The 27,981-nt window shown below is 33.4% G+C and overlaps 3 protein-coding genes and 1 pseudogene across 3 annotated transcripts; 2 read left to right on the plus strand and 2 right to left on the minus strand.

Annotated features, from left to right (window-relative positions):
• Nucleotides 1–1,245: 1,245 nt before the first annotated feature.
• LOC149394713 (maltase-glucoamylase, intestinal protein) lies at nt 1,246–2,885 on the plus strand. Its single transcript, XM_089615455.1, has 4 exons — nt 1,246–1,403; nt 1,480–1,720; nt 1,861–1,919; nt 2,526–2,885. The coding sequence occupies exons 1-4, from the start codon at nt 1,353–1,355 to the stop codon at nt 2,712–2,714; spliced, it is 540 nt and encodes a 179-aa protein (XP_089471581.1). The 5' UTR covers nt 1,246–1,352; the 3' UTR covers nt 2,715–2,885.
• Nucleotides 2,886–3,629: 744 nt separating this feature from the next.
• On the minus strand, nt 3,630–5,084 carry LOC149394714 (pentatricopeptide repeat-containing protein At5g15300 pseudogene; annotated as a pseudogene).
• A 1,110-nt stretch (nt 5,085–6,194) lies between these two features.
• On the minus strand, nt 6,195–7,598 carry LOC149394715 (protein CDI-like). The gene is made up of 2 exons (XM_089615909.1): nt 7,279–7,598; nt 6,195–7,196 (listed from the first exon to the last, which is right to left on the minus strand). Exon 2 carries the CDS (start codon nt 7,180–7,182, stop codon nt 6,430–6,432), a length of 753 nt encoding a protein of 250 aa, XP_089472035.1. The 5' UTR covers nt 7,183–7,196; nt 7,279–7,598; the 3' UTR covers nt 6,195–6,429.
• Nucleotides 7,599–12,450: 4,852 nt separating this feature from the next.
• On the plus strand, nt 12,451–21,780 carry LOC149394716 (uncharacterized). The gene is made up of 4 exons (XM_089615300.1): nt 12,451–12,588; nt 20,981–21,150; nt 21,234–21,354; nt 21,438–21,780. Exons 1-4 carry the CDS (start codon nt 12,451–12,453, stop codon nt 21,666–21,668), a joined length of 660 nt encoding a protein of 219 aa, XP_089471426.1. The 3' UTR covers nt 21,669–21,780.
• Nucleotides 21,781–27,981: the final 6,201 nt, after the last annotated feature.

Raw genomic sequence — 27,981 nt, forward strand, 5'->3', positions numbered from 1 at the left:
CTTGATCAGAAACCAAAATCCCATTACTTAAGAATTTTTTTTTCTTTCAAAGCAGGATTATTCGGGCCAAAATTTTCAGACCCGAACACTACCCAAAGAACATGGCGTAACTTCATCTACAAAACTTGAAACGCAACGATTCTAATCGCAGAACAAACCTAACACTCATGCCTTTCTAATGATATATTATAAGCTCATTTTGAATCAGAATTACTACCTCAAAAACACCCCGTACCACTGATACACAAATTCGGATTTCTGGAATGTCACTGCTCTAAATTACCATTTTCAAAAATTCATATCTCCCTCAATTCTAACCCAATTTACATGTTCTTGTACATTTTAGAAACCTCATGAAGTCTATTATCCAGGAAAAATGATAGAAAAAATAATCTCAGACTACCTAAACCTAACGACGTCAGTTTTGTATGGATGGGAAACTCAAAATCAAACCAAATATTGAGCAAGACCTTGAAATCAATTCTAGCACCCAAATTCAACCAAACTCAATCACAAATGGTCCTATGATCCATGGATATTCAGAGAATTCACAAACAAGAATAAATGCCCCACGGCCAGAACCCTTCACGAAAACCAAATCCAAATACGAGCTCAGACCGAGACCATGAAGAAAAATAAAATAGGCAGACGAAGAAAAAGAGAAGAAAAGGAAAGACGACGGAGACTCACCGAACAACCACGAGCTTCCTTGCTCTTCACTCCCGCCGTCTCTCTCTCTCTCTCTTACTCTCTCTCTGCTGGGACGGTTGTTTGAGACCGTTCTTTGTTTTTTTTTCTTTTTGTTGATACTGAGGAAGAAGAGTGTCGAGCAAGAGGGAGAGAGAAATAGAAAAGAGAGTTAAAAAACACCTTTAATCAGTTTTTGGTTTTCTTTGTTACATTTAAAAAACAACTCCAAAATTTTTTAAAAAAGCTAACGTAAATTCCTGACCAAACAGTTTTTTGGTTTTATGTTTTCAATTTTTTTAGTTTGAAAAGTCAAAAATTCTTTTCAAGAGGGTAACCAAACACGACATTGTATACTCATTTACATCCGTGTTATTTTAAGTGAAAATGTAAATACTTAAAAAAAACTGCTGTAAAACACAGTTTAAAAAAAATAGTCCGTAAACGTGAAAGAAAAAATTCTAAAAAAAATAAAATATTCACGGAATAAGAATAAAAAATAGAATATTTTTGGGAAAAAAAAAGGTTCAAAAGGAAATAGCTCGGAAATTTTCCACCACTTTATTCATTCGTGCTGATCGGGTCGGGTCGGGCAATTTATGAATCACAAACGTTCTCTCCCGAACCGCATATAGGAACCTCAATTCTCTCTCTTTCTCTCTCTAATGGCGGAAAAAGGCGAATCACCGAGCCACACTCCGAGTTCGAGTCCTTCTGTAATTACTCTCTCTCTCTCTCTCTCTCTCTGATGGTTTATACTAATGAATCTGATGTGTGGGAATTTGAGCGCAGTTCTTGGAGGTGAAATGCAAAAGCTCAGGGAAAACGAGGCGGTTCTCGATCGGGACCGAGGCAGGTTTCGCCGTCTCCGTCATCAATCGGAAGCTGAGCTCGGAACCTGAGTCTCCTTTAGCTCTTCACATCGAAGCCTTCAAAGAGAACGAAGAGCCGATCACTTTCGGCCCCAATTCGGTCCTCGTCAGCTACGGCGAACCCTGGGTTTTGCAGACCGTCACCGAGCTTCGCTGTTCTGGTAAAATCACAAAGTTTTTTTTTTCAATTCTTTAGTTGATGCGTTAGTGAATTTATTGTTCGTCGAGTAATCACGATCGTATATGATCATAGCCAGTGATAAACCGGAAATTGACTTTTTGTTTGTATCACCATTGTTAGGTGTTGGAGTCAGTGAAGATCGCGTTCCTCTGATCAGAAATCGTAGAGCTTTAGCAGATGTAAGAGCTCTTGTTCTTTATCATGTGTTTTTGCTGTTCTATTGCTGATCTTGTCAAAAAAAAAAAAAAAAAAAAAAACCCTTCATTCATAATTCTATAACGTATTAAGTTATATATATAAAAAAAGTGTAGAAGAGTAAGAAATAAGCACGGAGGAAGAGATTGAATATGGTTTTTTTTTATTATTTTATAACCTGGTTATGTATTATAGCTCTTAGCCAAGTTTTCCAAACATGGTACGGAAAAATGTGTAGAACTTAATGTTGCGAAGCTCTTAGGTGAGACATCTCTACTTCGAAATTTCCGAGTATCGGCTTATGAGCTTTTGATATCGTATGTGACTTTGAAGTGGAAATTTTTTGAAAATATTTATTCAAAGAATTTAGTTTATTGCTCAAATATCTCTCTCATATCCCATAGAAAGCAAGTTTGGTGAAAATGCCGTAAAGAAGCTGAATAGTCAGTAGACAATGGCTAGGTGGTCGTAAAAATTAATCATTATTAGTTTATGTTCGGACAAACAACCGATTCAACATCAGTTGTAATTTTTACGATTTAAATCAATCGAATTGATTTACTGATTTGTTTATTTTTTTTTATTTCTAGAATAACTTTGTGCAGGATTCTGGGCAGATAAGGGATATAAAACAAGGTGTATTGGGTGTGGGGTACATTGGAAAAATAATATTTGCCTTCTTTCTGTTATTTCTGCTGGGAACCATTTTGACATTGGCTCTGGAGAATCTTCCTATGCTTTTGTCATTCATATATGATCCTAAATTATATGTTCTTTAGTATAGTAATTGTTGGCGAATTTGTTCTTTTTTTAACGAGATGATATGTGTTCGAGCTCTCGGCCTCGAACCAGCATTCTTACTCGGTTGTTCCCTCGAGTGTATTGTCAAATTTCGTTCTGAATAAAATACATACTTCGTTGCAATTTTACGTTCATTTATATTTCGATCATGTATTTCTTTCCTCTTCTTAATCATTGAGCTAAGTATGAAAGCTCGAGAGTGTTCAAGGGGAATTCTTACGTCGATTTACACTGTTTTGAAGCTTTGCCAGTGATGTTGTAAAATTATAAATACATCTAAATTCTTATTTAATACTGTATTTTTCCATTAAGCAAGCGCCTATGTTATCACTTCATTCTTTTATAAGTTGAATTGACCTTTGCCTATTTTGTGTTGAGACTTAATTAGTTTGAGAAGTTTATATAAACAAGCAAAAAAAAAAAAAATCCCATGATTAAATTTGTTAAATGAAAAGACTGGCATTTTTCCCCAGCATGTATCAATGACTAGAACTAATTACAACTGACAAATAGAAGAGATAGCCACCAATTTTATAACATTTTCCCACTTTCCACCAAAAGACTAATTTGACCTAAAATACCACCGAGATGTCAACAATGTTGACATCTCATAGTGAAGGGCAAAAATAGATGTCAACATTGTTGACATAGATGGTGCCATTTTGAGAAAAATTAGTTTTTTGGTGGAAAGTGAGAAAATGTTATGAAATTGGTGGCAAATGAGGCAATTTCTCCAAATAGAATGATGGGGAAAGTAAAAGTAATCCCCTTTGCTTCTTTTCTTTTTTTCTTCCTTTTATAATTAATTATTTTTACTACTACAACAAACACCCTGAATCCCTGATCATATAACAGTATACCCAAAAAAAAAAAAAAAATTGATTGGCAGGTTTTCATTGCCGTTCGATCCTCCGCAACTGCGCTCTAGCGTACTTCCCGAGCTCTAAGTTTCCATGGACTCGACAAGCTCTGACCAAATATCTCCAAACCTTGTCGTTGGGCTCGACCTCCATAGTCTCGATGAGCCTCATTGCCTCGTCCAACATCCCGACCCGCCCAAACATGTCGACCAAGCAACTATAGTGCCTCACATTCGGTCTAATCCCGAACTTAGTCCTCATGAGGTTGAAATGCTCTATCCCATCATCGACTCGCCCGGTGTGACAACAAGCCACGAGAATCTCCATGAACGTGATCTCGTTGGGCTCGGCGTTCATTTCTTCGAAGATCCCGTGAACTTCCTCGGCTCGGCCGTGGCTTGATAAGCCTCGCATGAGAGAGTTCCAAGTCGTCGTGTCTTTCGTTTTCATTCCTCGGAAGACTTGTGACGCGGATTCTACGCTCCCGCACGAAGAGTACATTTGGACGAGGGCGTTTCCGATTGGGAGGCTGTGATTTCCTGCGGTCGATTCCATCAAGCAGCCGTGGACCCACTTCCCGGTTCGTAAATACCCGATCTTTGAACAAGCCGACAATAGGCTCAGGAAAGTCACCTCGTTCGGGTCTTCTCGTTTCGCTCTTCTCATCTCCTCGAAGGCCTTCAAAGCTTCGAGATTCGAGCCGCGAGAGACGTACCCGGCGATCAAAGCGTTCCAAGTCTCCGTGTTCTTCTCCGCGGCCGAGTCGAAAACTCGCCTCGCGGAGTCTAAATCACCGTTCGCAGCGTAGCCCGTTATCATGACGTTTAAGCAGAACACGGTTGGTTCAGGCATTTCGTCGAACACGTTCCGTGCTAAATCCATTCGGCCCCGTTTCGCTAAGCCTTTTATCAGACAAGCCGTGGCCGCCGGGTCCCGGGAGTCGAATATCTCGCCGGCCCAGCCCAACTCGCCGGAGTGGGAGTGGAAGTAGATCAGCGAGTTTCTCACGCGCCGGTCTCCGGCGAGACCAAACTTGACAACCCGGCCGTGGAGTCCCAAACCAACCCGGACCCACGAGATATCAGCGCAGGCTTTAATGGCGTATTGGTGAGCGATGAAGCTGGGACTGAAACCACCCCGTCGTCCGCGGCGGCGACGGAACATCTCGGCGTAGAGGAGGACGGCGTTTTCCGGTCCGGCGGCGGAGGTACACGTGGCACAGCCCTTGATCATGGTGTTCCACATGAAGAAGTCCGGTCGGGCTATGAAGCGGAAGGCTTTGTGGGCGTATTCGATGGCGGAGGGGACGACTATTGCGGCGGCGAAGATGAATTTCCGGAGAGCGGAGTTGCTGGAGTCGAAGCCGTTGACCACCATGGCGGCGTGGACTTGCTTCAGAGCGCGGAGGTTTGAGCAGCTCTGCCATAGGCCAGGGGTTAGGTAAAACTCGAAGCTCTCGCCGGAGATTCTGGAGTTTCTGATGATCATCGGAAAGCTACGACTTCCATTACAAGAAGAAGAAGAAGAAAAAGTGACACGGCTTAAAATCGCTAGAGAGAGAGAGACGAGTGAGAAGAGAGAAATTTCTGTGGCAGTATTTTTTTCTTCCGAGGCAGTTTTAAATACTCGACAAAGTACGTCTTTTTATTTTACCGAGCACGATATTTTATTTTAGGTTCTATTAAGTTTGACATTATTAAATAATCAAGTTTAGTAAATTTTAGGTAAATAACTATTATTATACATAAATTTTAGATAAAAAGTCACTTTTATATATCAAACATTGATTATTTACGTAAAATTTGCATATGAAAGTGATTATTTATCTAAAATTTATCAAACATCGATTATTTTCATAATTTTTTGTTTATTTGATTTCGGAGTCAATATAAAAGAGGCAACGATTTTTTTTTTTTTTTTTTTTAAGGCAGCTTTGCTGCAGTGGGGATTGAACCCACGACCTCCACACAGAGTTTCAGTTTTGCTGCAGTGGGGATTGAACCAACGATTTAATAAACGTGAGATTTGGATCATTTCAGTTTTTAGTAAATTAAATAAATCTCGATTTAATTTCCTCGTAAATTTTTATAAAAAAAAATACATAACTCGTGGTATAGTATAGACCTCTAATTCTAACATTTTTGTTACAAATTAAAATCTCTCAACGAGACGATCAAAGTAAACATGCTTTGTGGGAGAATTTTAGGCGATTTTGACAGAGTTTTGGAAGGCAAATGTTTCGGAGGTCAAACTAGCCTCTCAAGTTTCTTTTTTTTTTAATGAGCCAACCACTCGAAGCCACTGGTCAAAGCTCTTGCGATCTTCGAAGGAGTGCTTGATAGTCTTCGATTGTTGGCTATGTTCAATGACTTGAATTTAGCTTTTATTCCTAGACCTTGTAATTGTATTTAGTACTCTTGCAAAACTCATTTAAAAAAACTCATTTAAAAAAAAATAGCCTAAAGAAACAAATACTCTTCTTAAAATTACACTCTTAGCTTCAAGTTGAAATAACGCCAAATTCTCTGTTCCATCTTCAATCTTCCCAAACAACCATTATATCAGAGCAATGCAAACACCAAATTATTACACAAATAAGATTTTGAAGCTGAAATTCAATTATGCATTCATAGAAGTCCAACAATATTAGAGTACACTTACTATGCTTTTTTCTTGTCTCATTCATTACTAACATATAAGAATCAGAGTCACCACCAACAAACCAAACAATGACGTATTACTATAACATAAGCTCATACACGAAAAGAATTAAGTACAACAAGAATCGATATCGAAACACACCGATTTTCACCAAAGAGGAAGAAAAAAATACTCACTTTTTGGATTTCAAGTAATCCTCCATTTCCGCCAACCAGAGGTCGGCGAACTCGCAGTGCTTCCACGCCTCGAACCACGGCCCTCCGCGCGTGAAGTGCACGGCCTTGGGCGACGTGTCCGGATCTCCTTCCACGGCCTTGTTGTGTCCCTCGAGAAAGTTCCAGACGAAAGGTACAGATCCGATCTCGGAGTCGTCGAGCCACTGGAATCGGTGGAGGAACGCGCCGGACTCGGAGTTCACCGCCGCCGGAGTCAGGACTCTGTTCTTCGGGTGTCCACAGTTGTAGAGCACCATCGACGACCAGTTCTTCCTCGGATACACCGTCTGAACCGCACCGTCCATCTTCGTCGCCTCTTTGGGCGCGTAATCGTGTTGAACGCACATCACGGCGTACCGATCGTCGATCAGATCTCGGAGCTCCTTGATGTCCGCGAGGTAGAGGAAATCGCAGTCGACGAACATAGCCCAGCCTTGGTAATCGGCGAGCTTCGGAGTCAGGAAGCGAGAGAAAGAGAACTCCGTGCTCTCCAATTGTCCCCTCTCGCGCCAGTACAGACCGTCCTTCCTCAGATCCGACTGCTTGATCGGAACGATCTCCACCGGAATCGACGACCGCTTCAGGATCGAGTGACGGCACACCTCGTACGCGAGGTCTTCGCGGGAATCGTAACCGACGAAGATCCGGAACGGCTTCTCCGCCGCCTTGTCGGCCTCTCCGTTTCTGGTTTCGCCGTCGATCACCGCCATTGTTTCGGATCGACCTTAAATCGATCAATGCGTTTCAAACAGATCAGAGAATCGAACAAATCTAAGGCCAGAGAGGAGAAGGAATTCAGAAAATACCTTGATTCTTTCTTTTGACAATGCTGTTCTAGCCACAGATCTGGAAGTTCTCGATTGGTATGGATTCAGAGATGGAATTAGAGCCACACACATTCACTCGTGTGAAGAACAGCTTTGATCTGCTGAACCGAGCTTTCTTTCCGTGTTGATAAATATAGAATCAAATGCGTTTCCGAGATTAGAAGGGTTTTCGATCCAACCAGAGATCAGTGACACGTGTAACGCCGAGATGATTCTGAGAGAGAATCAGAAAATCTCAATGGAAAAATGACATATTCTCCTTAGAGTTTGACTCGAAATAGATTCGGTCGGCAATCCGGAGGCCTCTTGTCTTATTTATTCTAATTATATTTTATTAAATATTTTGTCTTAATTTTTTAATCTTTATTTTATTTGTATGTTACCCTCTTAGACCCTTTTAAGTAGGATGGAACGAGATAGATGAACAAATTATTTAGAAGATAATAGATTCAGACTAAAACTTCTTTTTTTTTCCCCTTTTTAGAGGCTTAGAGAGTTTTCATATGCTAGATTACGGAATCTTCGTTTTGTTTCGATGGAAGACATGATCGAACATATCAATCAAATCTCGGCGATAAAATCCCTCTTTGACTTTAGACACTCGAGCGACAATGATTGGATCCTCATTGATGAACCCTTTCACTTTGATAAGAATCTCTTGATCCTAAAGAAGGTTGATTCGGAAGGCGCTTCAAAGACAAGTAATTTCTTCTTCACATACTTGGCTACAAGTTCATGGGATCACGATTTTTTTCACACTACAGCAAAAAGAGACTTTGAAGACGAGGAAACTCCCATCTAAAGTCCCAAAATTCATGTCTAATTCCTAATCAGATGCAAGTTGACTCGTGTCTAAAATGCGAGTCTATGAATCCATATTGATGAGAAACAACAAAAAAAATGGGCTTCATATAAGAAGCTTTGCCCATAACTCGCAAGAAGAAGAATCAACCAAAGGAAATAAAAAATCAACCGGACTTGGCCCACATCAACCCGAAGTAAATGGATCGGATTCAAATCATGCCATATTGAAGTAACAGACGAAATTAATGAGAGTGTTACATGATATAGTTGTTATTATTATGAGATGAACGAGATTATGTACTTAATAGTCACTAGTATAAATACATGTTGAGAAGTCCAAAAAACGGGGATTGAATTTTGAGTTCGATACTTGTTATGCCGTTGGGATGAGGTGTTGGATGAGTCTTGAACTGTCAATCTATGAACTTGGACACATAATGGTGTTGGCGCTATTGAAAATTGAGAGCATTGGTTCCATTTTGTAATAAGCTTAAATATCTTTGGAAGTATAATCATCTAAGACAACTCTAAGTTGTTATATGATATTCCTAATTAGGACTCTTGCGGTTCTTCTCTTCTGGACATGGTATTTGGGTTCCTCTTATGGTACAATTGTGGTTTTGTGGATGAAATTGATTTTTTTTTCCAAGCCTTTTCGTAAAACAATGAACCATACCGTGAGTGCAACAACTTTGTTGTATATAAATGGACGCTCGAGGCCAACGTAATGATAGTTATTCTGATTGAGAAAAGCTCATGTTGACCTTATCATGAATTTATTGGATTTCCATCCAATAGATGTCCTTAAATGGTTTGTTTGCATTTGTGTAGATGACACTTGCATGTATAAATAAAAATTTGAGCCTAGTGCTCGCAATTTGTATCGTTAAAAACTATTATTTGTTTACGAAATTCAAAATTCTGTGATCAATTAGTCACCAAATCGGAGAATTTTGTGATAGATCGGTCACGAAATTGGAGATCGATCATGAATTTCGTGACATATCTGTCACAAAATTTAATTTCGTGACAGATCGGTCACGAAATTGGACATAACCGATCTCCAATTTCGTGATCGATCTCTAATTTCATTCTCCGATTTTGTGACCGATCTATCCCAAAATCTTGATTTTCGTAATCGATCGGTCGCGAAATCTTATCGATTACTCTCAAAACTTTCAATCTCAAACTTTTTCTACTCATATAGCAATCCAGACTTCCTATTTCATAAAAAAAACAAAAAAACAAGAAAATATAACCAAATTCAGTACAACAAATACAAATAATGTCTCAATCATCTCTTCATTCAATCTAAAACCGACCAAAAAATCCACAGAATCATAAAAAGATTGTGAATCAAAAAAAGAAAGAGATTGTTATCGGCTTCAGAGTGTCGACTCATGTCACCCGAGGAAAATGGGTCGATGGTAGCGGCGGAGCCGGGACGGGGAGACTCGGCGGCTTTGAATCTCTGACCGGAGAAGACTATCTTGAAAGCATACTTCTCGTTTCAAGGTTTGTCCTTGTAGGCGTTAACAACTGCCTAATTTAATCACAATGATACAAATCAGATATCACATTCCAAATACAAAAAAAAAAAAAAAAAAATGAACGTGGTCTATATATACCTTTTCAAACAAACAAAATAACTTTGATTACTAGTACGCGAACTTCTCTTATCAAACACATTGACTAAATGCAACGAAAATAATATCATCTTGTGTTCTAAGCAAACAAAAGGCCAGAGCAATCACATAAAAATAAGAGGAAAAATAAAAATAACATATTAAGGTTGTTGTTTCACACATAGAAATAAGATTCGAAGAGTTACAAGGCTGAAAATCCCAGACCTCAAACAAAATGGATTGATGGATTAATTCTTTGTCTCCTTTGATTTGTATAAATGACATGATCTCTATTTAATTGAGAAGATGTCCAAATGTACTTGACATTGTCAAATACGATGAAATAATAACACATACATTAATAAAGCGAAAAAGGACTTAAAATACATCACAATCAATTATTGTGTGTACCGGCGGCGATGCAATGGCCATCGGAGCAACGAGCCTGAGGCGAGCATTTTTCCAAGATCAAAGCATAACTTGATCCTCGAATCTCAAAGCTCTAACTCCTCGACCCTCCGAGCCCCAGAACTCCAGCTCTGAGCGTGCTCATTGCGTCGATGATAGCTTCGAATTTTCTCGAGGCACTCATCGCAGCCGATGGTGAGCACCACCGCACCGGACAAGTGGACGGTGAGGTCGTTGATTCCCCAATGGAGACGAGGTTGAAAGAGAGTGAGATTCCATTGGAGGTGAAGAATGAGAGCGCAGTGAGTGTGGCGGCATGATAGTGAAGAGAACCGAGGTTGTAGATGTGGAGTGACGGAACGAAGGATTTCTTATTTGAGACGTAATTTGTTTAGGTTTTTTTTTTAGAGCTAATAGAGATTGATGGAAAAGAAGAAAGGCATAATAATCTTTGCACATGTGAGTTAGTAATAGATGTGTCAAATTTGGAGTTTTGGTTGATTTTGGTAAGTGACACCCAACTGGTATTATTGTTATCAATATTCATATCATCATCATCATCATTATTAATATTATTATTTCACAATCTACATTTCCAAAGACAATAATTCAAACCCATTTTTAAAGTGAAATCTAATATTATAAATAGTGATAGTTGACCTCGAGAAATTTCATGTCAGCAAGTATAACACAAAATCATCACCCACCTAAAGACAAAAGACGCATGATACGCAATTCTTATCGTGTATGTGAACAAAAACTAGATTTGCTGACATACAAATCAATAAACGTTGGATTTGTTGACACACAAGACAAAAATATGGATAAGCCACCAAATTCTGATACTTGTTGACTTGTATGTCAACAAATATAAGAATTTGTTGACTTGTTTGTCAACAAATCCTGTAAGTAAAAAAATGACTGAGCTCAGAGCAAGAAGGAGGTTGTAGTGGCAAAGTCCGCGATGGAGTTGGCCGTGAGAGTCTGAACCAATAATCATAATTTTGAGTGTACATGAGAGAGAGAGAGAGAGACATGGAGAAAAGAGAGAGAAGATAAGATAAATGAGACAAAATAAAGCTCAAAGAAAACATGGACACTTAACACTTGACCCACTAATAGTTTTTCATGATTATGGTTTTGATTGATTTTTGTAAAAAAAAAATCTTCCCAACTACTAATATTCTTGTCCAACACCCTAAGCAATATGCAAAAATAATTAATTTTCGATAACTAATAAAATAAGGGCACTCTAACCAAATAGCCATTTTTGAAATGTTGTAATTTTAATAGGGATTATTCCTAAACTATGACTTTCACAATAGTTTTGGACCAAAATCCAATATCTCTACTTTAATCCAAAAACATGACTTGCTTTTTTATACAATTACGTTTTTATCCTTTTATTTCTTTCAATTTTTTCTCATTGCTTTTTTTATCCTTTATTTCTTTTCTTCTTCTGCGTTTCTTTTCTTCTTCTTCTTCGTTCAAAATCTCTCTCTCTCTCTCTCTCTCTCTCTCTCTCTCTCTCTCTCTCTCTCTTGCGTCCAAAAGAAGAAGAACTCCGTCGAGGCTTATCACGGGGGTTTCAAACCCCTAAAATTAGTTTGGGGTTCTCGTGGTTTGTCGCCGAGTTGAGCGAGGAAGAAGAAGAACGAGAATTCGGGAGAGAGAGAGAGAGAGAGAGTGAGAGTGAGACGGAGTTGAGCTCGCGGAGGAAGAGGAAGAGAACCCACCGAGGAGACGAGAACGCCGCGCGTCGCCGTGGAGACCGACCGGGAAGCGAACGCCGGGAAAGGAAGAGAACCCACCGAGGATAGTGAATTTCACAGGAATTGGGTAAGAAAAATCTGAAAATTTCTGGGTTTTCGTTGAAGATTTATTGACATTGATGTCAATAAATATGCATTTTTATTGACATTAATGTAAATAAATCTTCAACGAAAACCCAGAAATTTTCAGAAACTTTTCAAAATTATCCAGAATCAAATCTTCAACGAAAACCCAGAAACGTTGAAGATTTATTGACATTAATGTCAATAAATATGCATTCTTATTGACATTAATGTCAATAACTCTTCAACGTTTCTGGGTTTTCGTTGAAGATTTATCTTCAACGATTCTGGAAAATTCATTTGAAGATTTATTGACATTGATGTCAATAAATATGCATTTTTATTGACATCAACGTCAATAAATCTTCAACGAAAACCCAGAAATATTCAGAAACTTTTCAAAATTATCCAGAATCCCGAGAATCGTTTTTTCTTTGATTTTTTAACTTTAAAAACCACATAAATTCTACGTGGAATCCATGGCGGGCTGTTCCGGCGGACACTTCGAGGTCGCCGTAGCCGGGATGGCCATGGGCTGCTCTTCGGCGGCCATGACCGTCGTTCCCAGGAGCTTCAGCGTCGGAGATTATTTTGATTATTTTGGCCGAAAAATCAGGGTATGTTAATTAGAAATTGGGGGTTTTGATAATCTTGAGAATTGTTGATATTGTGAGTCGATTTTGTGTTTGGAATTATGCTTGGGATTGTTGATTTGGGCTGTTTTCGAATTTTGGATGAATTTACCATGGATTTGCTGATTTTTGGACGTGTTTTGGACTTGGCAGTGAGACTTGACCGTGTATGCTGTTTTTTTTTTTTGCCGTGTGTAACTGAGTTGTTATGGATTTTGTTTGGTCTTCTTTTTTATTTATTTAAATTAATGTCAATAAACATTGGAACTTATTTGTATTAATGTCAATAAAAAGTCACAGTGAGTTATTGAGGGTATTTTTGTACTTAAAGAAAATAGATAGTCATAGTTTAGGATTAAATTGAACTTATTTGATTTTGGTCCAAAATCATTGTGGAGGTCATAGAATAGGAATAATCCCATTTTAATATAGCCAACGTTTTGAAAATTTTAGTTAACTAGCCATGACATGTTAGTCTTTTTATCAAAATGCCCTTAATTGTTTATTTACATAAATTTAAAAATATGGAAAGTAATTAGAAACCCATAAATTAAGTAATTGCTTCTCTGAATACACGCAATTAAATATTTCTCAAATTTCAAAAACAAAATCGTTACAAAATATCTTTTTCATAAAAAAAAATTAGAATTGTTAAAGCACCAAAATCTGAAAACACATAAATTTATTAACGATAATTTACTAATGATTAAAAAATAAAAAATATGAAACCATACAAAATCAAGGCATAATGACGATAATTCACAAAATTTTATTGATAATTCAAAGTATAAAACTTGAAACTATACAAAATCAATTCCTATTAATGTTAATTAACGAATGTGGATTTCACGATGCTGTCTTTGTTCATCCAAGGCTGCAACTCTGCGATCGACAACGATCGAATCTCCTCATAATGATTAAGGTGGAATTAATGGGGTGTGGCAAAAAAAATATCTTGGTGTGCACCTGTTCAATATTATTTTTTAATGAGAAATATAAGGCCTGATATTTCTCTCTAAAAAATAACAATGAAGAGATTCATGAGATTTCTCGCGTTATAAATAAGGGTGATTGAGAAAAAGTAACTACAAATTTAAGAACGATAAAGTAGCCTTACCAGGTCTCCTTGAGAATCGTGGTATACCATATGGAGAGTCCTCATTGATACTTGTATGCTATTAAGAATATGAAAAGAAATTGAAAACACTATTGATTTTATATGCTTTCATGTAGTTCTCTAAGATGTGAATTGTTTAGAGAGAGATATCCTCATAATTAAGGATTTTGAAAATAATTTTTTTTTTTTTTAAATAAATTTTATTAAACTAATTAATGAGGGTATTAAAGGTATAAATTCTCTGCCGCGTCACTCTGATGGCTATATATTTAATGCTTTCTAAACTTTAGCTATATTTAAATTCGCACGTTTGAAGGCTTAGTTGGTGTAATTTCTTATAAAATAATAATAAACAATAATACTATGAAAGAAAAGATAAGAAAATAAAATAAAAATTGGATAAAACTTAAGCATTATAGCAAAACAAAAAGAGAGAAAACTTCGAGGTCCGTAGAACGATTTTCTTAAGCTTTTTATCGGTCTCTCTTACGGGTGCTGGAATTCGTGATCGAAAGCCTCCCATGATACAACGACAACGAGACGACAGGTGCGCTACAATGAACGTCTCCGGCCAACTAGAACCACACTGCCAAAAATTACCACCGAATTATAAAGGAAAAACAAAAAAAACAATTTCTTGAGGAAGAGGATAGCTTATAAGTATGAACTTTGGTTTGTTCGAATGAGAGAATTCGACCTCCTTTTATAGGAGATTATGGCTTCAGTTACATGCTCTAGCATTGATACTCGACAATGTAACTAGTGTACGTTAATGGCTATGGTTACATAACGTTATAACGTTTCAACCATTATATTCACCATTAAGCCACCTCGATTACAAATCGTACTGTTATGAAGATTTTATCAAATGTTATGAAGTTTGAACATGTATGTTTTTGGTATGTTAAATTATACATTATACTTGAAATTAACTATATGTTGTCATACACTACATTATATAGTAAATCATACATGAAAATACATATAACCTTTTTATTAATATTTTATTTAAATATTTTCAATTACATTATAAATATGTATTCTACGGTTAATTTTGTAGCATAAAAATGGAACCGAAAAGAAAAAAAAAATCATCACACATTTACATAATCCTTAATTTTTTTTTTTTTTACCTTTTTTTGTTTGAGTTTTAACTTGTTTTTAATATAGTCTACAAAACACATTTTGTTATAAGAGCGAGTTACCCAGTCATAAGAAAGAGATTCGGATTTATGGAGATTACTAAGATATAGGATAGTTTGGAGGTAATTTGTTTAATTTTTAATTTTTTTTTAAATATGAAGTGCTTCTTTTTTTTCTTTTTTTTTTTTGCTTTGAAAGTTGAAATTTTATGCCATAATGGATTCTATAAGTTGGTGGAGAAATATCTGAACGAATTTTCGAGAGCGAGATTATGCTCTTCTCTCTGTTCGTCAGCGTGATGCGTGGAAGATGATGAACGGTTTTTTGACTGCGTGTCTCGTACTTGCTATAATTTTTTACCTTTTTTTTGTGTGTGAGTTTTAGCTTATTTTTAATATATACTCTACAAAACAAATTTCTCAAATATCATGAACTTTGAACATAAATGCAAGATTTTTCTTTTATTTGCAAACAACTTTTACCATTTAAATATAATATATATATTTTTTAGCTTAGACTTTATGGTTTTCAGTATGTTAAATTATACAGGGTACTTGAAATTAATTTTATGTTGTTATACATTATATTATATAATAAATGGTACATGAATATAACTAATCCATTATTTTATATATTTTATTCAAAAAATTTCATTTACATTATAAATGTGTATTCTACGGTTAATCTTGTAGCATAAGAATGGAACTGAAGAAAATAAAAAAAAATCATCACACATTTTCGATAATCCTTAATATGTATTTTACTAGCTCATTCAAACAAGTCAATCAAAGAAATTTAACATTTTAGAATTTCAAACTCATAGTCTAGTAGAAACATCCTTGTAAACATAATTGAAATTATACTAGATATTGACTTTAAATGTAACTTGTCATAAAACACACTTTAAAATTATACTAGAACTTTATCGTTCCCCTCATATGGTTGGTCACTCATCATTTGCTTCACCATTCTTGCTACTGGAAGATTCTCTCACCCAGTCCTTAAAGCCTAAAAGCAATTGAAACATTAATAAATAAGTTATAATTAAGTTAAACAAGATGAAACAAAAAATTAATAAACACTTTATTCTGAAAGAGCAAGAGGATTTCCATTGTGAGTGACTCCTAAAGTCATTCGGCTGCTAATAAGAGTAACAATTGTAGAAGAAACAACATCTCATCTATCAAGGCCGTGGTAGAGACAATATTTCTTCCATGGCACTTTCACAGTCACCACGTTGTTGTTGATTGTAAACTCTATTGTATTAAACTAAACATGAACTTGAGCCTTCATGCGCTTGTTATCATCGAGCGAGGTATGTTCTTCGGTATCTTAAATTATACAGTGTACTTAAAATAAACTATGTGTTGTCATACATTATATTCTCTGATAAATCGTATATGAAAAATAGCTAATACCTTACATAAATTAATCGAAATGTTTCTAATTACGTTATAAATATTATATTAAAAAAAAGTATATACATTATAGACAATTTTGATTTATTATAGTATGTTAGATATTGACTTTAAAAGTAATATGTCTAAAAACACATTTAAAATTTCACTAGAAGTTGATCGTTCCCCTCAGATGGTCGATCACTCATCATTCGTGTCACTGCTACTAACATATTCTCTCCCCCAGTCCTTAAAGCCTAAAATAAATTGAAACATTAATAAATAAGTAATTACTAAAGTCATGAGGCATTGCAAGTCTCAAGATGGGTTCAACGTGGCTTGGGAAATCATCATGTCAATTACCGAAGATGCTAAAAAAGAGGGATCCGAACATCAGCATTTTAAAGGATCTGCAATCTGATTCGTGCGAGAAATATGAAGAATGCGTCACAGAGTCTCAGAAAGCAAAGAAATATGCTTAGGATGTCAACGAAGAGGGGACACAAATTCTGGTCGCCATGGCTGAGTTAACCGCCATCGGGCCAGTGTCATCCTAGGTTCAATGGGTACTTTAGTATAAAAGGCTAAACAGATTGAGGAAGCTGCATCTGCGGATGCTCTTGCCCCTGTTGTCGAGGGAAGAAAAGGAACAAACCAGATTAGAGTGGAGATGAACCATCTTTGTTATAATTTTAGTAAGTGCATTTTGCCTTAGTTGTTTATTCCAATTCATGTCTTACTATTTTGAACGCTATGGTTTTATTGATGAATTTCTAGCGAAAAATAAATTATAATAAAAAATTAAAGACACAACATCTCATATATCAAGGCAGAGATAGATACAATATTTCTTCTACGGCACTTTCACAGTCACCACATTGTTGTTGATTTTAAACTCGATGATATTAAACCAAACATGAACTTGAGCCTTCATGCACATGTTATCGTCGAACGAGATATGTTCTTCAGTAATTTAAATAATACAGTGTACTTGAAATAAATTATATTTTTTCAGTCATTATATTATATAATAAATTGTACATTAATATATCTAATAACATATATAAATTTAATTGAAATATTTTTAATTACGTAATAAATATCGTATTAAAAAGAATTGAATTACATTATAGATAATTTAAATTACATTATAAATAAATATATATACACGTACTTAGTATTAGTTCGCTACTACAAAAAAAAAAATTAGATTCTAAAAATGGAAAAAAAAAATATTGTAGAAAGTTTCTGCAACGGTTTTGTACCGTGTAGAAGTGACTAGAACAATTTCGTACCATTGTAGAAAGTCCAAGTTTTTTACAAAGAATGTATATTGATAATATCACGCATGTTAAGTAAAATGTAATGTACGCACTTCATATCGCCAAGTTGTTTAGGATGTCTAACTAAAGTTTTAATCTATGAAGTATGTCCACTACTTCGGACACCTTGGTGTTCAAGCTTGAAATCCTCAACAATCCTATGAAACTAAAAAATAAAAATAAAATAGCATACATTATAATTTAATCAAATAGAAATTATGGAAACTATTCAAAACATAAAAAAAAAAAAAAAAAAAAAAAAAACACACACACATGTTTATATAAGTCTACTTAGATTATTTGGGTTTATTTTAATGGATCAAAGAAGATTGAACTATCAATCTAAAGGCCAAGGCAAACAATTATCCAATCTTCATTCAATATATACACCATGATAAGAAGGACCCTTGATCTTGTCCTTCAATTTCGAACCTCTTATGAGGCATAATAGTTTTGGCTTCTAATTTTATTACCTTTTTTTTAGATAAACAACGGCCTTCCCAAAAAAAAAAAAGAGAACACTCGAAATATTGATGACCTCTTTCGACCCTAGAAATTCCCAATCCGGATGCAATATGCCCAACATGGGTATGTGACTGCATATTTAGAGTGCGATTCGTGCCTAACAATGATATTTTAAAGGGTCCATTAGGTAAATAGTCACATTTACAGTTTGACATTACTAAATAACCAACATTTCGTCTTAGGTAAATAGTCACTTTCGTATATTTTTATACGTTAATGTTAGGTAAATCGCCACTTTCAATTATTAGGTCACGTCATCTTTATGACCATTTACTTAAGATTTATAAAACGGTTGCTATATACCAATTCCAAATGTTTTAGTTGACTATTTACCTAATTTTTTTGTATTTTAAATGCAACCTTGAACTGACATGTATGTCCAACAATGTGGGCTTCATGTGTAACCTTCAATGACTCTACAGTAAACCGATGAGTCTCACTCTTTTTACCTCTATACGATAAGAGCAACCAAAAATCTCGAACGAAAATTGTCGATGGGGTCTATACCTAAAATTCTCTCTTTTTTTTTTATAACAATTCTTACTTTTTAATATTTTATTTTATTTTTACAATTTAGCCTTCACTTTATTTTTGTAGTATCTTAACTAATATATATTGTATTTGAATAACACACCAATCATGTAGTTAGCTATAACATTAAATTATTATACATATTGTATTTGAATATATCAAATTGCATTATGAAAAATATTGTATTTAATTACGTCAAAAAACATTGTATACAAATGTGCATGTTTGATTTAAATATTTAAGGGCGTTGTAGATTTGTAGCCAAAACTAAACTATAAAATTGAGATCTTGCCAACGTTTGCAAACGCTTAGGAAAATAGTCAATGAAAATTATATTTGATTTAAATATCATCATTAAACATGCTATAATTAACAAAAAAAAAATGTAAATAATTTAAAAAATCGAAAATTAATGACAATGAGTCTATTTTTGAAGCTCTCCTAGCCACGAATCCATGGGATTTGGAATCACTCAATTTCGAGTTCATATGAGAGGAGTGTGACGAACTATGCCAAAAAAAAATGCTTTAAACAAAGGACAAAATGGAAAATTCACATGGGTTATTCAAGTGTCAGCTCATCTGTTTGACTATTTTTCTTAAAATATCCAAACGTTGGCTATATCTCAAACGCTAAGTTTATAATGACTTAGTTAGTTACAAATTTCAATATATAACTTAGGTGCAATTTGTCTTTCTTATGTCTTAATACTACTTTTTTTTTTACCATATTTGTTCACTTTTTGAAGCTTAAAATTTTGTTTTGTATAATATTTCACAACGAGTATAATATTTCATATGAAATAATATCGGTGAAAACAAATACATTAGGGGTGTGGGATTTTAGAGTCGAGAGTACAAAGAATATGAAGGCTCATTTTAAAATAAATAGAAGTGGCAAATAGATCACGCCTAAATTGTACAATCGTCCAGCTATCGTTATGAGTACAAGTAAGCAAAACTGAGAATAAAAATGTAAAGAAATGTCAAGTGGCAAATGCGAATTAAAACCTAGAAGATTAATATAAATATATATAGTTTTTGAGATTTGTAAAAGAAATGAAAAATAATTTGAAAAATCAATGAGAGAAAACACAAGGCTTCGGGATTACTCAATTGTATTGTTTTTTTTTTTTTTTACCAATCATTGACATTGCTCCAAGTTTGTAACACAATTACAAGTTTCACAACGTAATAGGAAAATGAACATTAAGATCAACAACTAAAACAAGGGCGGGCTAAATAATTAGTCCAAACAAATCACCTTTTTTAAAAGTACAGCCGGACTATTAGTTTATTTAAAAAAAAAAAAAAAAAATAGTCCACTTACACAACTAGCGTTTGCATATTGCTAATATAACCCCCAACAAATACTCAAAAGTTTTGGATCTCTCTCTCTCTCTCTCTCTCTCTCTCTCTATATATATATATATATATATATATATATATATATATATATATACATACATACAAGTTTGTAACGCAAGTTTCGTCTTCTTCGTCATCTTCACCGTAGAATCGCAATTTGTTGAATCATTATTGACTCGATGTCCATCGCAAATTCTTCTTCGCCTCTTTGCTCTGCAAATTTTTGAATTTTCATTAGAGAAACCCTAGTTTTTGCTTTCTACCATTTATTAGAAATGAGATGAGACTCCCACTCCAACGAACATACTAATATAATGCTTCTTCTTCGGAAAGTGCGTCAAAAGATAAGATAACCCTCTGCTCCCCTAGCTCATTTATTCTCTGTTTTTAGATGATGAGAGTCAGAACCCTCTTTCCAACAAGACAAGGATGACAAGACAGAGAAAGCTACCACCATTAGCTCACGTTTGACCATAGGGTCCGTCCCTGCCTCTAACCATGTGCTGTTTTTTCATGTCGTTCCATTTATTTGTCATTAACATTTTGGCGCTTGAAGAAGAGAGTTCATTGGAGATCAACCAATCACATCATACCTTCTTTCGGAGTACATCAAGGAGAATCAATCTATGAAACGATCTGTTTTCGTCCTCGTTAGACAAATTTTGACAGAGATGAGACTCGCACCAAACATATATGTAGTAGAGAAGAAAGTCATTTTAGAGAATTCTTTCGAAACACAAGATGGGTTGGGCCAATGGTGAAGAAAGTGCTACAGAAAAAGCAAGCCCACTTGTGGAAAATGCTACAGAATAAAGAACAAAAAAAGAACCCAACGACGCAACCTATACCACCACCCAAAGAAAAAGATTTGTTGCTACTTGCTGAATTCATAAATACCAAGATGAAGGTATGAAACTATTACGTTCTATTTGTTAAATTAAAATTTTCATTGTCTAAAAGTTCAAACTTGAGTAGGTGAATAAATCTGGAAATTATTGGGTCAAAGCGACGGCGTCGGTCGTAAATTATGAACAACGTTTCTACTACAATGCATGTTCGAATTGCAAGAAAGGAACCAACTTCCCGATCAATAAACGTTTCACATGCAAAAATTGTGGAACTGAAAAGAGCAAAGTCGTGCCGTGGTATGTGCTATGCATAGAATTTTTTAATCGTTGAGCTCAAAATTTGAAACAATATCTCTCACATGCGTGTAAGTACTTTGTAGGTTAAGGATTCAGTTCATTTTGACGGATGGCTCAGAGAAATTCGAAGCTACGTGCTTTGGTTATACTGCTGAAAAGATCTTTTCATGCAAGGCTTCACAAATATCCAAAATTTTGGAGCAGGTTAATCAATAAATGGATATGTGTATTGCTTATCTAAATTATTTTGAATAATTTACAAAACTAAATCACATTTGCTAAAACAGGGTACGCAAAAAGATTCCTTGAAACCAATATTCAAGGCGAGAGAAGCTATCACTAAAGCGTTCTATGTTCAAGACACGCGATTTGTAAATTCAAGAGGAATGCAACACCAACTCACCGTTAGCCAAGTTTACAAGCTCTCCGAGCTTAATTGTATCGACCAAGAATTGGAGAACAAAGATGATGATCTCTCCCCCGGAACTTCTAGCTCCAACAAAAAACCTAGACTTTGATTGAACTATTTTTTATTTTATTTTAAAAGAACATCATGCATTTTCTATACTTTTCTTTTTTTTTTCTCTCACATCTTTGCGTTTTAGGATTGCGTGTGTTGATTGAAAAACTATGGGAATTATTAGTTTTATTTATTTGTTTGTGAATACGATACTTGCTTTATAATTCTTATTTTCTCTTTAATGTCTGTTAGTTTAGAAAAACTGAATAATTTTAAGTTCTTCCTTTTCAAATAAAACTATAATAACCACGTGCGTAGCAAGTGTTACTATCTAGTATATATATATATATATATATATATATATATATATATATATATATATATTTCAGATAGTATATTTACAGTTGTATTTGACTTATATTTTTATTGTATGCGTTTTTTTTTTGTCTCCGTTTATAATTTCATTTAGAATAACGGAAAAATCGCCTGAAAAAAAAAACGAAATATTTAGTTTGAAAATGGATATATTCTAAGAATAACCATCTTTAAATAGGATATTTGTTGAATTCCGACAAACGAAAAACAGGCCAATTAAACTATTAAGAGGCTTTAAATACTATTGGGCTGGATCTCTATTGGCCTATGATGCAACTAATATTGTAATTCTTCACGTGTGGGAAATGGAACCCTATTTAGGCTAGTCTGTTTTGTAATGACGATAGTGCATATAAAATTTAGTGCAAGCATAGGCGAAAAATAATAATAATATTAAACAGAATAAAATTAAATGATGAAATCAAAAAGAACAAATGAACACTATTTTAAAAATTAAAAGGACAAAGAATGAGAAGGGTTGATGAAATAATTTTTTTTAAAACGATCCGCACTTCTACATTCACAATGGTGTATTGGCACTTCATGTGTGAGAAAATCTATAACGTATGCATGAACAGTTGTTAGATCAATAGTTAAATTATCAAATTAATGTATTTCTTTTTCTGAAGGGAATGATCAAATTATTTGAAAATCTCAATTTTTTATGGTTTCGGATCATTTAATTCATAAATAGGACTTTTGCTATAAGGGAAATTGAAAATTGAAATTAATGAATTTGTAAAATAGCCAAAATTTATCTAACTACTAAAATGACTCAAATTTTCAAAAATGAATAAGTTCCAAGTTTCAATAATTTTTTGTGCTTGTCAAAAATTCATTGAAAGTGGCGAACCCCTTATATATAGTGGCAAAAAATTGAATATCAATGTAAAATAAAATTGACAACTTAACTTTGACAAGTTTTAGCCTTCGTAAAAAAGCTTAAAATTTTGGCTATTTTGATTATTAGTTTCAAATGATTATAATGTATATAATTTGTCTGCTCATACTTTGAATTCCCTAATCCAATACCATTTTCCTAGCATATATAGCGACATAAACATATGAAGTCATTATAATATATCTATATATATTAGAATATATATATATATATATATATATATATATATATATATATGTTGTTGCTGTAAATTAGACAAGAAGAATATTTTGGACATGTTGTAGTGATTTATAATGTATATAATTTGTATGCTCATACTTGGAATTTCCTAATCCTATACCATTTTCCTAGCATATATAGCGTCATAAATATATGAAGTTATTATAGTATATCTATATCTATTAGAATATATATATATATATATATATATATATATATTTATATATTTATATATATGTGTGTGTTGTTTCTGTAAATTAGACAACAAGAATTTTTTTGACATGTTGTAGGGACACGGCCAGTGGTTTGTGGGGATGAATCTACAAAAAAAAAAAAAAAAAAAAAAAAAAAAAAAAAAAACCCTAGATTAAGGTGTTTTTGGCTTAGTCAAAGCATGTTCACTCACTTGAGGTCTTAAGCAAGTTTGAATGAGCAGTAAAGTGAGGCTTGAGATCAATAATTCACTTGAGGTTTGATCTCACTATGTGAACCATACGTTATATATCCCCCTCAAATATATATATATATATATATATATATATATATATATATATATATATATATAATTTGAGTTTTATTATTGTTAAAATTATATCTATGCGAACTGAGAAGAGTAAGTCTTAGACAAAGAATGGACAAAATAATTCATTGAGGCTGAGAACTGAGAAGAGTAAGTCTTACTGCAAGGAATTTTAATTAGAATGTGAAAAAGTAATGTGGTAAAAAGTTGTCTTGTGGGAATGAACCCCACAACACAACAAAATTCGTCGGCACGCTTGATTTAATTAGTCAACAAAACAAACAAATTATTGTACTCAAATAATGTCTAGTGTTTTCTGTTTTTGGCACATACATATATATAAACACATATTATTAGTGTGAAGAAAGAATAGTAGTGATCGTATTTCTGTTTCAGTACTTTTATTAGTTGGTTGACACAGGAAAAAAGACTGGAATTTTTTGGAAATGAGACGACAGATTAATGACAAAACGAGGTCTTAGTATTTTGTAAGAAAAGAGAGATGGAATGAAAAATGAAAAAAAAAAAAAAAAAAAGAGAGAAGGCCAATAATGCAAAAGAGAGTATAGCAGACAGAGCTTTGCTTTTTGGGTACTTGGGGAATAAAATGCTGTCTCTCTACGAGGATTGGCGTGGAGAGAGAGAGAGAGAGAGAGAGAGAGAGAGAGAGAGAGAGAGAGAGAGATAATAAGCCAACATCATACATATTATACACATTATGGCTCATAAAGATTATTTATATATATATAAAGAAACAAAATGATAAACACAATAAAGGAAAAGGAAGAAGAAAAAAACGGCCAATTTTAAGTTATAGTACGCTTTTTTTTAGTGAATATAATGTTGATAGTTTTTTTTTAAAATTTGTTTTTTTAATCTTTCATCCACCTTTCTCCTTTAGTACTTTTTTTGAATTTCTGCTGGGTTTGTCTGTCCATTCAAAGCATGATGAGAAAAAAAAGGAGGGAAAAGCTATTCTTACTCTCAGAGAACTCAGAAGTATGAGAATTACACACACATTAAAAAGTGGAACACTTTTGGGCCCCACTTGATCAAAACTACACATTTTTACTTTTTTGTAACAGTAATAAAAATATCATCTATATATTATTAATCTCAAAAGTTGAGTTTATGACAACAGTATTTTTTTATTATATAAGTTTATTACTTCTATTATTCATGCTGCCTCTTGATCTGATATATCACATTCATATTCTCGTAGCAGAGACAATTATTTAATATAGCTTCAAAAAAACACAAAAGTAGAGTAGATTGATATCTTCTTTTGCAGCTTTTGATCACCATCAGAGTAAAAAAAAAAACAAACGTGATTGGTGCATTATGGTTATCAAGAATTGTGATATATTCTCACGATATTTTTATTACAAGTCTCAACATCAAGAACTTACTTAAATGCTTGCGAAAAATTATTTAAAAAAAAAAAAAAAAAAAAACTCAGGCTTACTTCTCTGGTCATATACTAATAGTACTATTAATATGTGGTACATAAATTGTTGTAGTTGGGGATTAACTTTATTTTGTAATATGTGTAGTGAGTCTTTTGACCATATGGCATTGGAATTTGGGATGTATATGCAAACCGTATCGCCAATATGGATTGCTTTTTTAATCTTTTCGATTTTGAATCTTTTAAATAAAATACTGAAAAGAATCGTAATGAAAAAGAAGTAAAGGGAAAGTAAAATGATCATCATAGTCTTTTACTATTTCTTCTGCAATATTTTAAATCTGAGGTACGATAAATGTTTTAGGATCTTATATCTAATTCAGCTTACGTACGTGCGTGGCCTAAATAATTACATAATTTATATTTCTAACAATTGCTAGCACATGTATTGATGTTAATAATAAAGATAAACAACGTATTGCCACAAATGTGATTGCCATGAAGACATTAAGCTCATGGCCAAAAAAACTATAAGAAGTATTATTTTGATTGCTTTTCTTTTTGTTGAGTCGTTCATTATATTTGTGATGTTAGCTAGGTGGAAGAATTAGGTTTAGTTGAGACGTTTATTACATTCTGAAAATGAAATTAGTTCTCAAGAAAAAAAAAGAAAAAAAACTCTTTGATAATTTGTTCTGAAACGTATAGTATTATTTAGGAGTTACGAATAAATTTTATGAAGAAAAAAAAGTTTGTCGAAAAGCTGTATATGCAATCGACGTGAAAATAATACTCTACGCCCAAGATGAAGATCATGTCTCTTTTTCCTTTTTATTAATTTTCAATAAAGAATAATAAAGGCAAAGGATGTCTTACATTGATAACCTCGAAAAGACAAAAAAAAACATTCTCTCTCGGGGTGGAAAAATATACCCTCTTCATTTAATGCACAAAGATCTACTAAGTGCACTAGACCAACAGTAACTTATGGGGTTTATAAATTAGAGCAATCATGACGTTTGTGATTATATATATATATATATATATATATATATATATATATATATATTTTTGCAATTGATCATTTTATTTCATATTGTAGAGTGCATGGTGTTTAAACTTTAAAAGTTTGAGCCAGTGGCAGCCAGAGATTCAAGTTGGGGACAAATTTGAAAATAAATATTTAAAGATGGTAAATTTGAAAAAAATCATATAAATTTGGATCAAAATATAAAGACCGCATGGTCTTTAAAAACTTTAAAGTTAGAGCAAGTGGCAGCTAGAAATTCAAATCGATGAAAATTTTAAAAATAAATATTTAAGGAGCGTAAATTTGAAAAAATCATATAAATTTGAGCAAAAATACAAAAAAATGTTAAAAAAATTTAAGATAAAAATTATAATGTATAAAAGTTTAGGGGTGGTATTTGTCCCTCATAAGTCTAAAGTGGCTCCACTCTTGATTAGAGCATTGCTAACGTGTCAAAATCTCACAATGTACTCTTCTAGCTAACTCCAATCAATCCGCAGTTATATATTAAAAAAAATGGATATTAAATTTGGTCTCTAATAAGTTATTTTTATGGTCCAAAATGATGGATTAATAAGAAATAATTCGAAATTGGATTCTTTATCAGCTTTAATTTTTTTTTTTTATAAATGTTACTTCAAATAATTTATTTTATAAATTTGCGCGATACCACGGAAAAATTAAATTATTTCACAAACATCCCGTTTGAACTATTTATTTATTTTAATATATGTGTGTGGATAAATTATTTATTTTCCATAATAAATTCGAATTCAAAATGTATTTTTTTAACTATTAGTACGAAGGTTTTTTTTTTCCATCCCTAAAACAACAAACATGAATGTTGCCTCCTATCTCTATTGGGTGAGTATATGAAGTGTAGTTATTCAATAAATTAATTTTTTCGAGCAATACATCTGCAAGTTAAACCGCACGAGCTCTAACTCTAACTCTATCTCATTACCATAAATATTTTTAGACATTTATTATAAACTTTTGGATTTTAGTCATCTTTAATATACCACAAATAAACCGCTCTATATAATATACAATTAATTAGGAAAATAACTAATTTAAACATTTAACATTGCTAAATAACTAATATTTGATATATCTTAAGTAAATAGCCACAAAAAAATTAACCTTAGAAATAATTTTTGTATAATTATTTTTGTAAGTGATAAACTATTTATAATAATGTCAAAATATTAAGTAATAACGTAATTTTAACTACTTTACTGAAAAGTTGAAACTTTGTATTTTTTTGTATAATTTTTTCATAAGTATAAAGCAAAGAAGAAAAAAAGGGAAAATATCAACAATATCCTATGTGTTTAATCGAAATGCGCTATTACCTCCCTCATGTTTCTAGAAATATCAGACATCTCTCCTCATTTCTCCCCTCATTTTAATATAAATGATGAATAACTCCCCTAAAAAATATGTTATATTGCAAATATCACCCTTTCGTTTATTTTTTACAAACAACAAAAATTGAACTCCCCAAAATGTCTTTATTCAAATAAATATTTAGTTATTATTTTATTTAAAAAAATTAATCCACTCTTTATAAAATAAAAATAAAGAGTTATTTCATTCATGGCATTTTGAGGTGTTTAATTTTTTTAAAAAATAAATAAATAATTGGTATTTGAGATATTACATATTTAAATATTTTTGGAGGAGGTAAGTCATTTATATTAAATTGATTAGAGATATATGATATTTTTTAAAAAGAATAGGATAAATTTCGTATTTCGATTAAACACAATGAAATTATTCATATTTTCCCCAAGACAAAAAAAAGGGAGAGAGAGTTATAAATAAACAAAAGGAAAGATAATTAATAAATAAATAAATAAATAAATAAAAAGTGTTTCAAACAAAGCGGAATTTGTTGTATAAAGAAAGGTGGCGT

This window comes from Urtica dioica, chromosome 5 (assembly GCF_054948205.1).
Source record: "Urtica dioica subsp. dioica isolate 48M chromosome 5, U.dioica_male_clone48M_v1_H2, whole genome shotgun sequence".
NCBI classification, from domain to species: domain Eukaryota; kingdom Viridiplantae; phylum Streptophyta; class Magnoliopsida; order Rosales; family Urticaceae; genus Urtica; species Urtica dioica.

What these genes read in the sequence shown, in the direction of transcription:
- LOC149394713 (XM_089615455.1), top strand. Translation starts at nt 1,353, where the DNA reads ATGGCGGAAAAAGGCGAATCACCGAGCCACACTCCGAGTTCGAGTCCT. An exon ending in CTCCGAGTTCGAGTCCTTCT is followed by an intron (nt 1,404 to 1,479) that starts GTAATTACTCTC and finishes ATTTGAGCGCAG; the next exon opens with TTCTTGGAGGTGAAATGCAA. An exon ending in ATCGTAGAGCTTTAGCAGAT is followed by an intron (nt 1,920 to 2,525) that starts GTAAGAGCTCTT and finishes TTTTATTTCTAG; the next exon opens with AATAACTTTGTGCAGGATTC.
- LOC149394715 (XM_089615909.1), bottom strand. Translation starts at nt 7,182, where the DNA reads ATGGCGGTGATCGACGGCGAAACCAGAAACGGAGAGGCCGACAAGGCG.
- LOC149394716 (XM_089615300.1), top strand. Translation starts at nt 12,451, where the DNA reads ATGGCGGGCTGTTCCGGCGGACACTTCGAGGTCGCCGTAGCCGGGATG. An exon ending in ATTTTGGCCGAAAAATCAGG is followed by an intron (nt 12,589 to 20,980) that starts GTATGTTAATTA and finishes AAACTTGAGTAG; the next exon opens with GTGAATAAATCTGGAAATTA. An exon ending in TATCCAAAATTTTGGAGCAG is followed by an intron (nt 21,355 to 21,437) that starts GTTAATCAATAA and finishes TTGCTAAAACAG; the next exon opens with GGTACGCAAAAAGATTCCTT.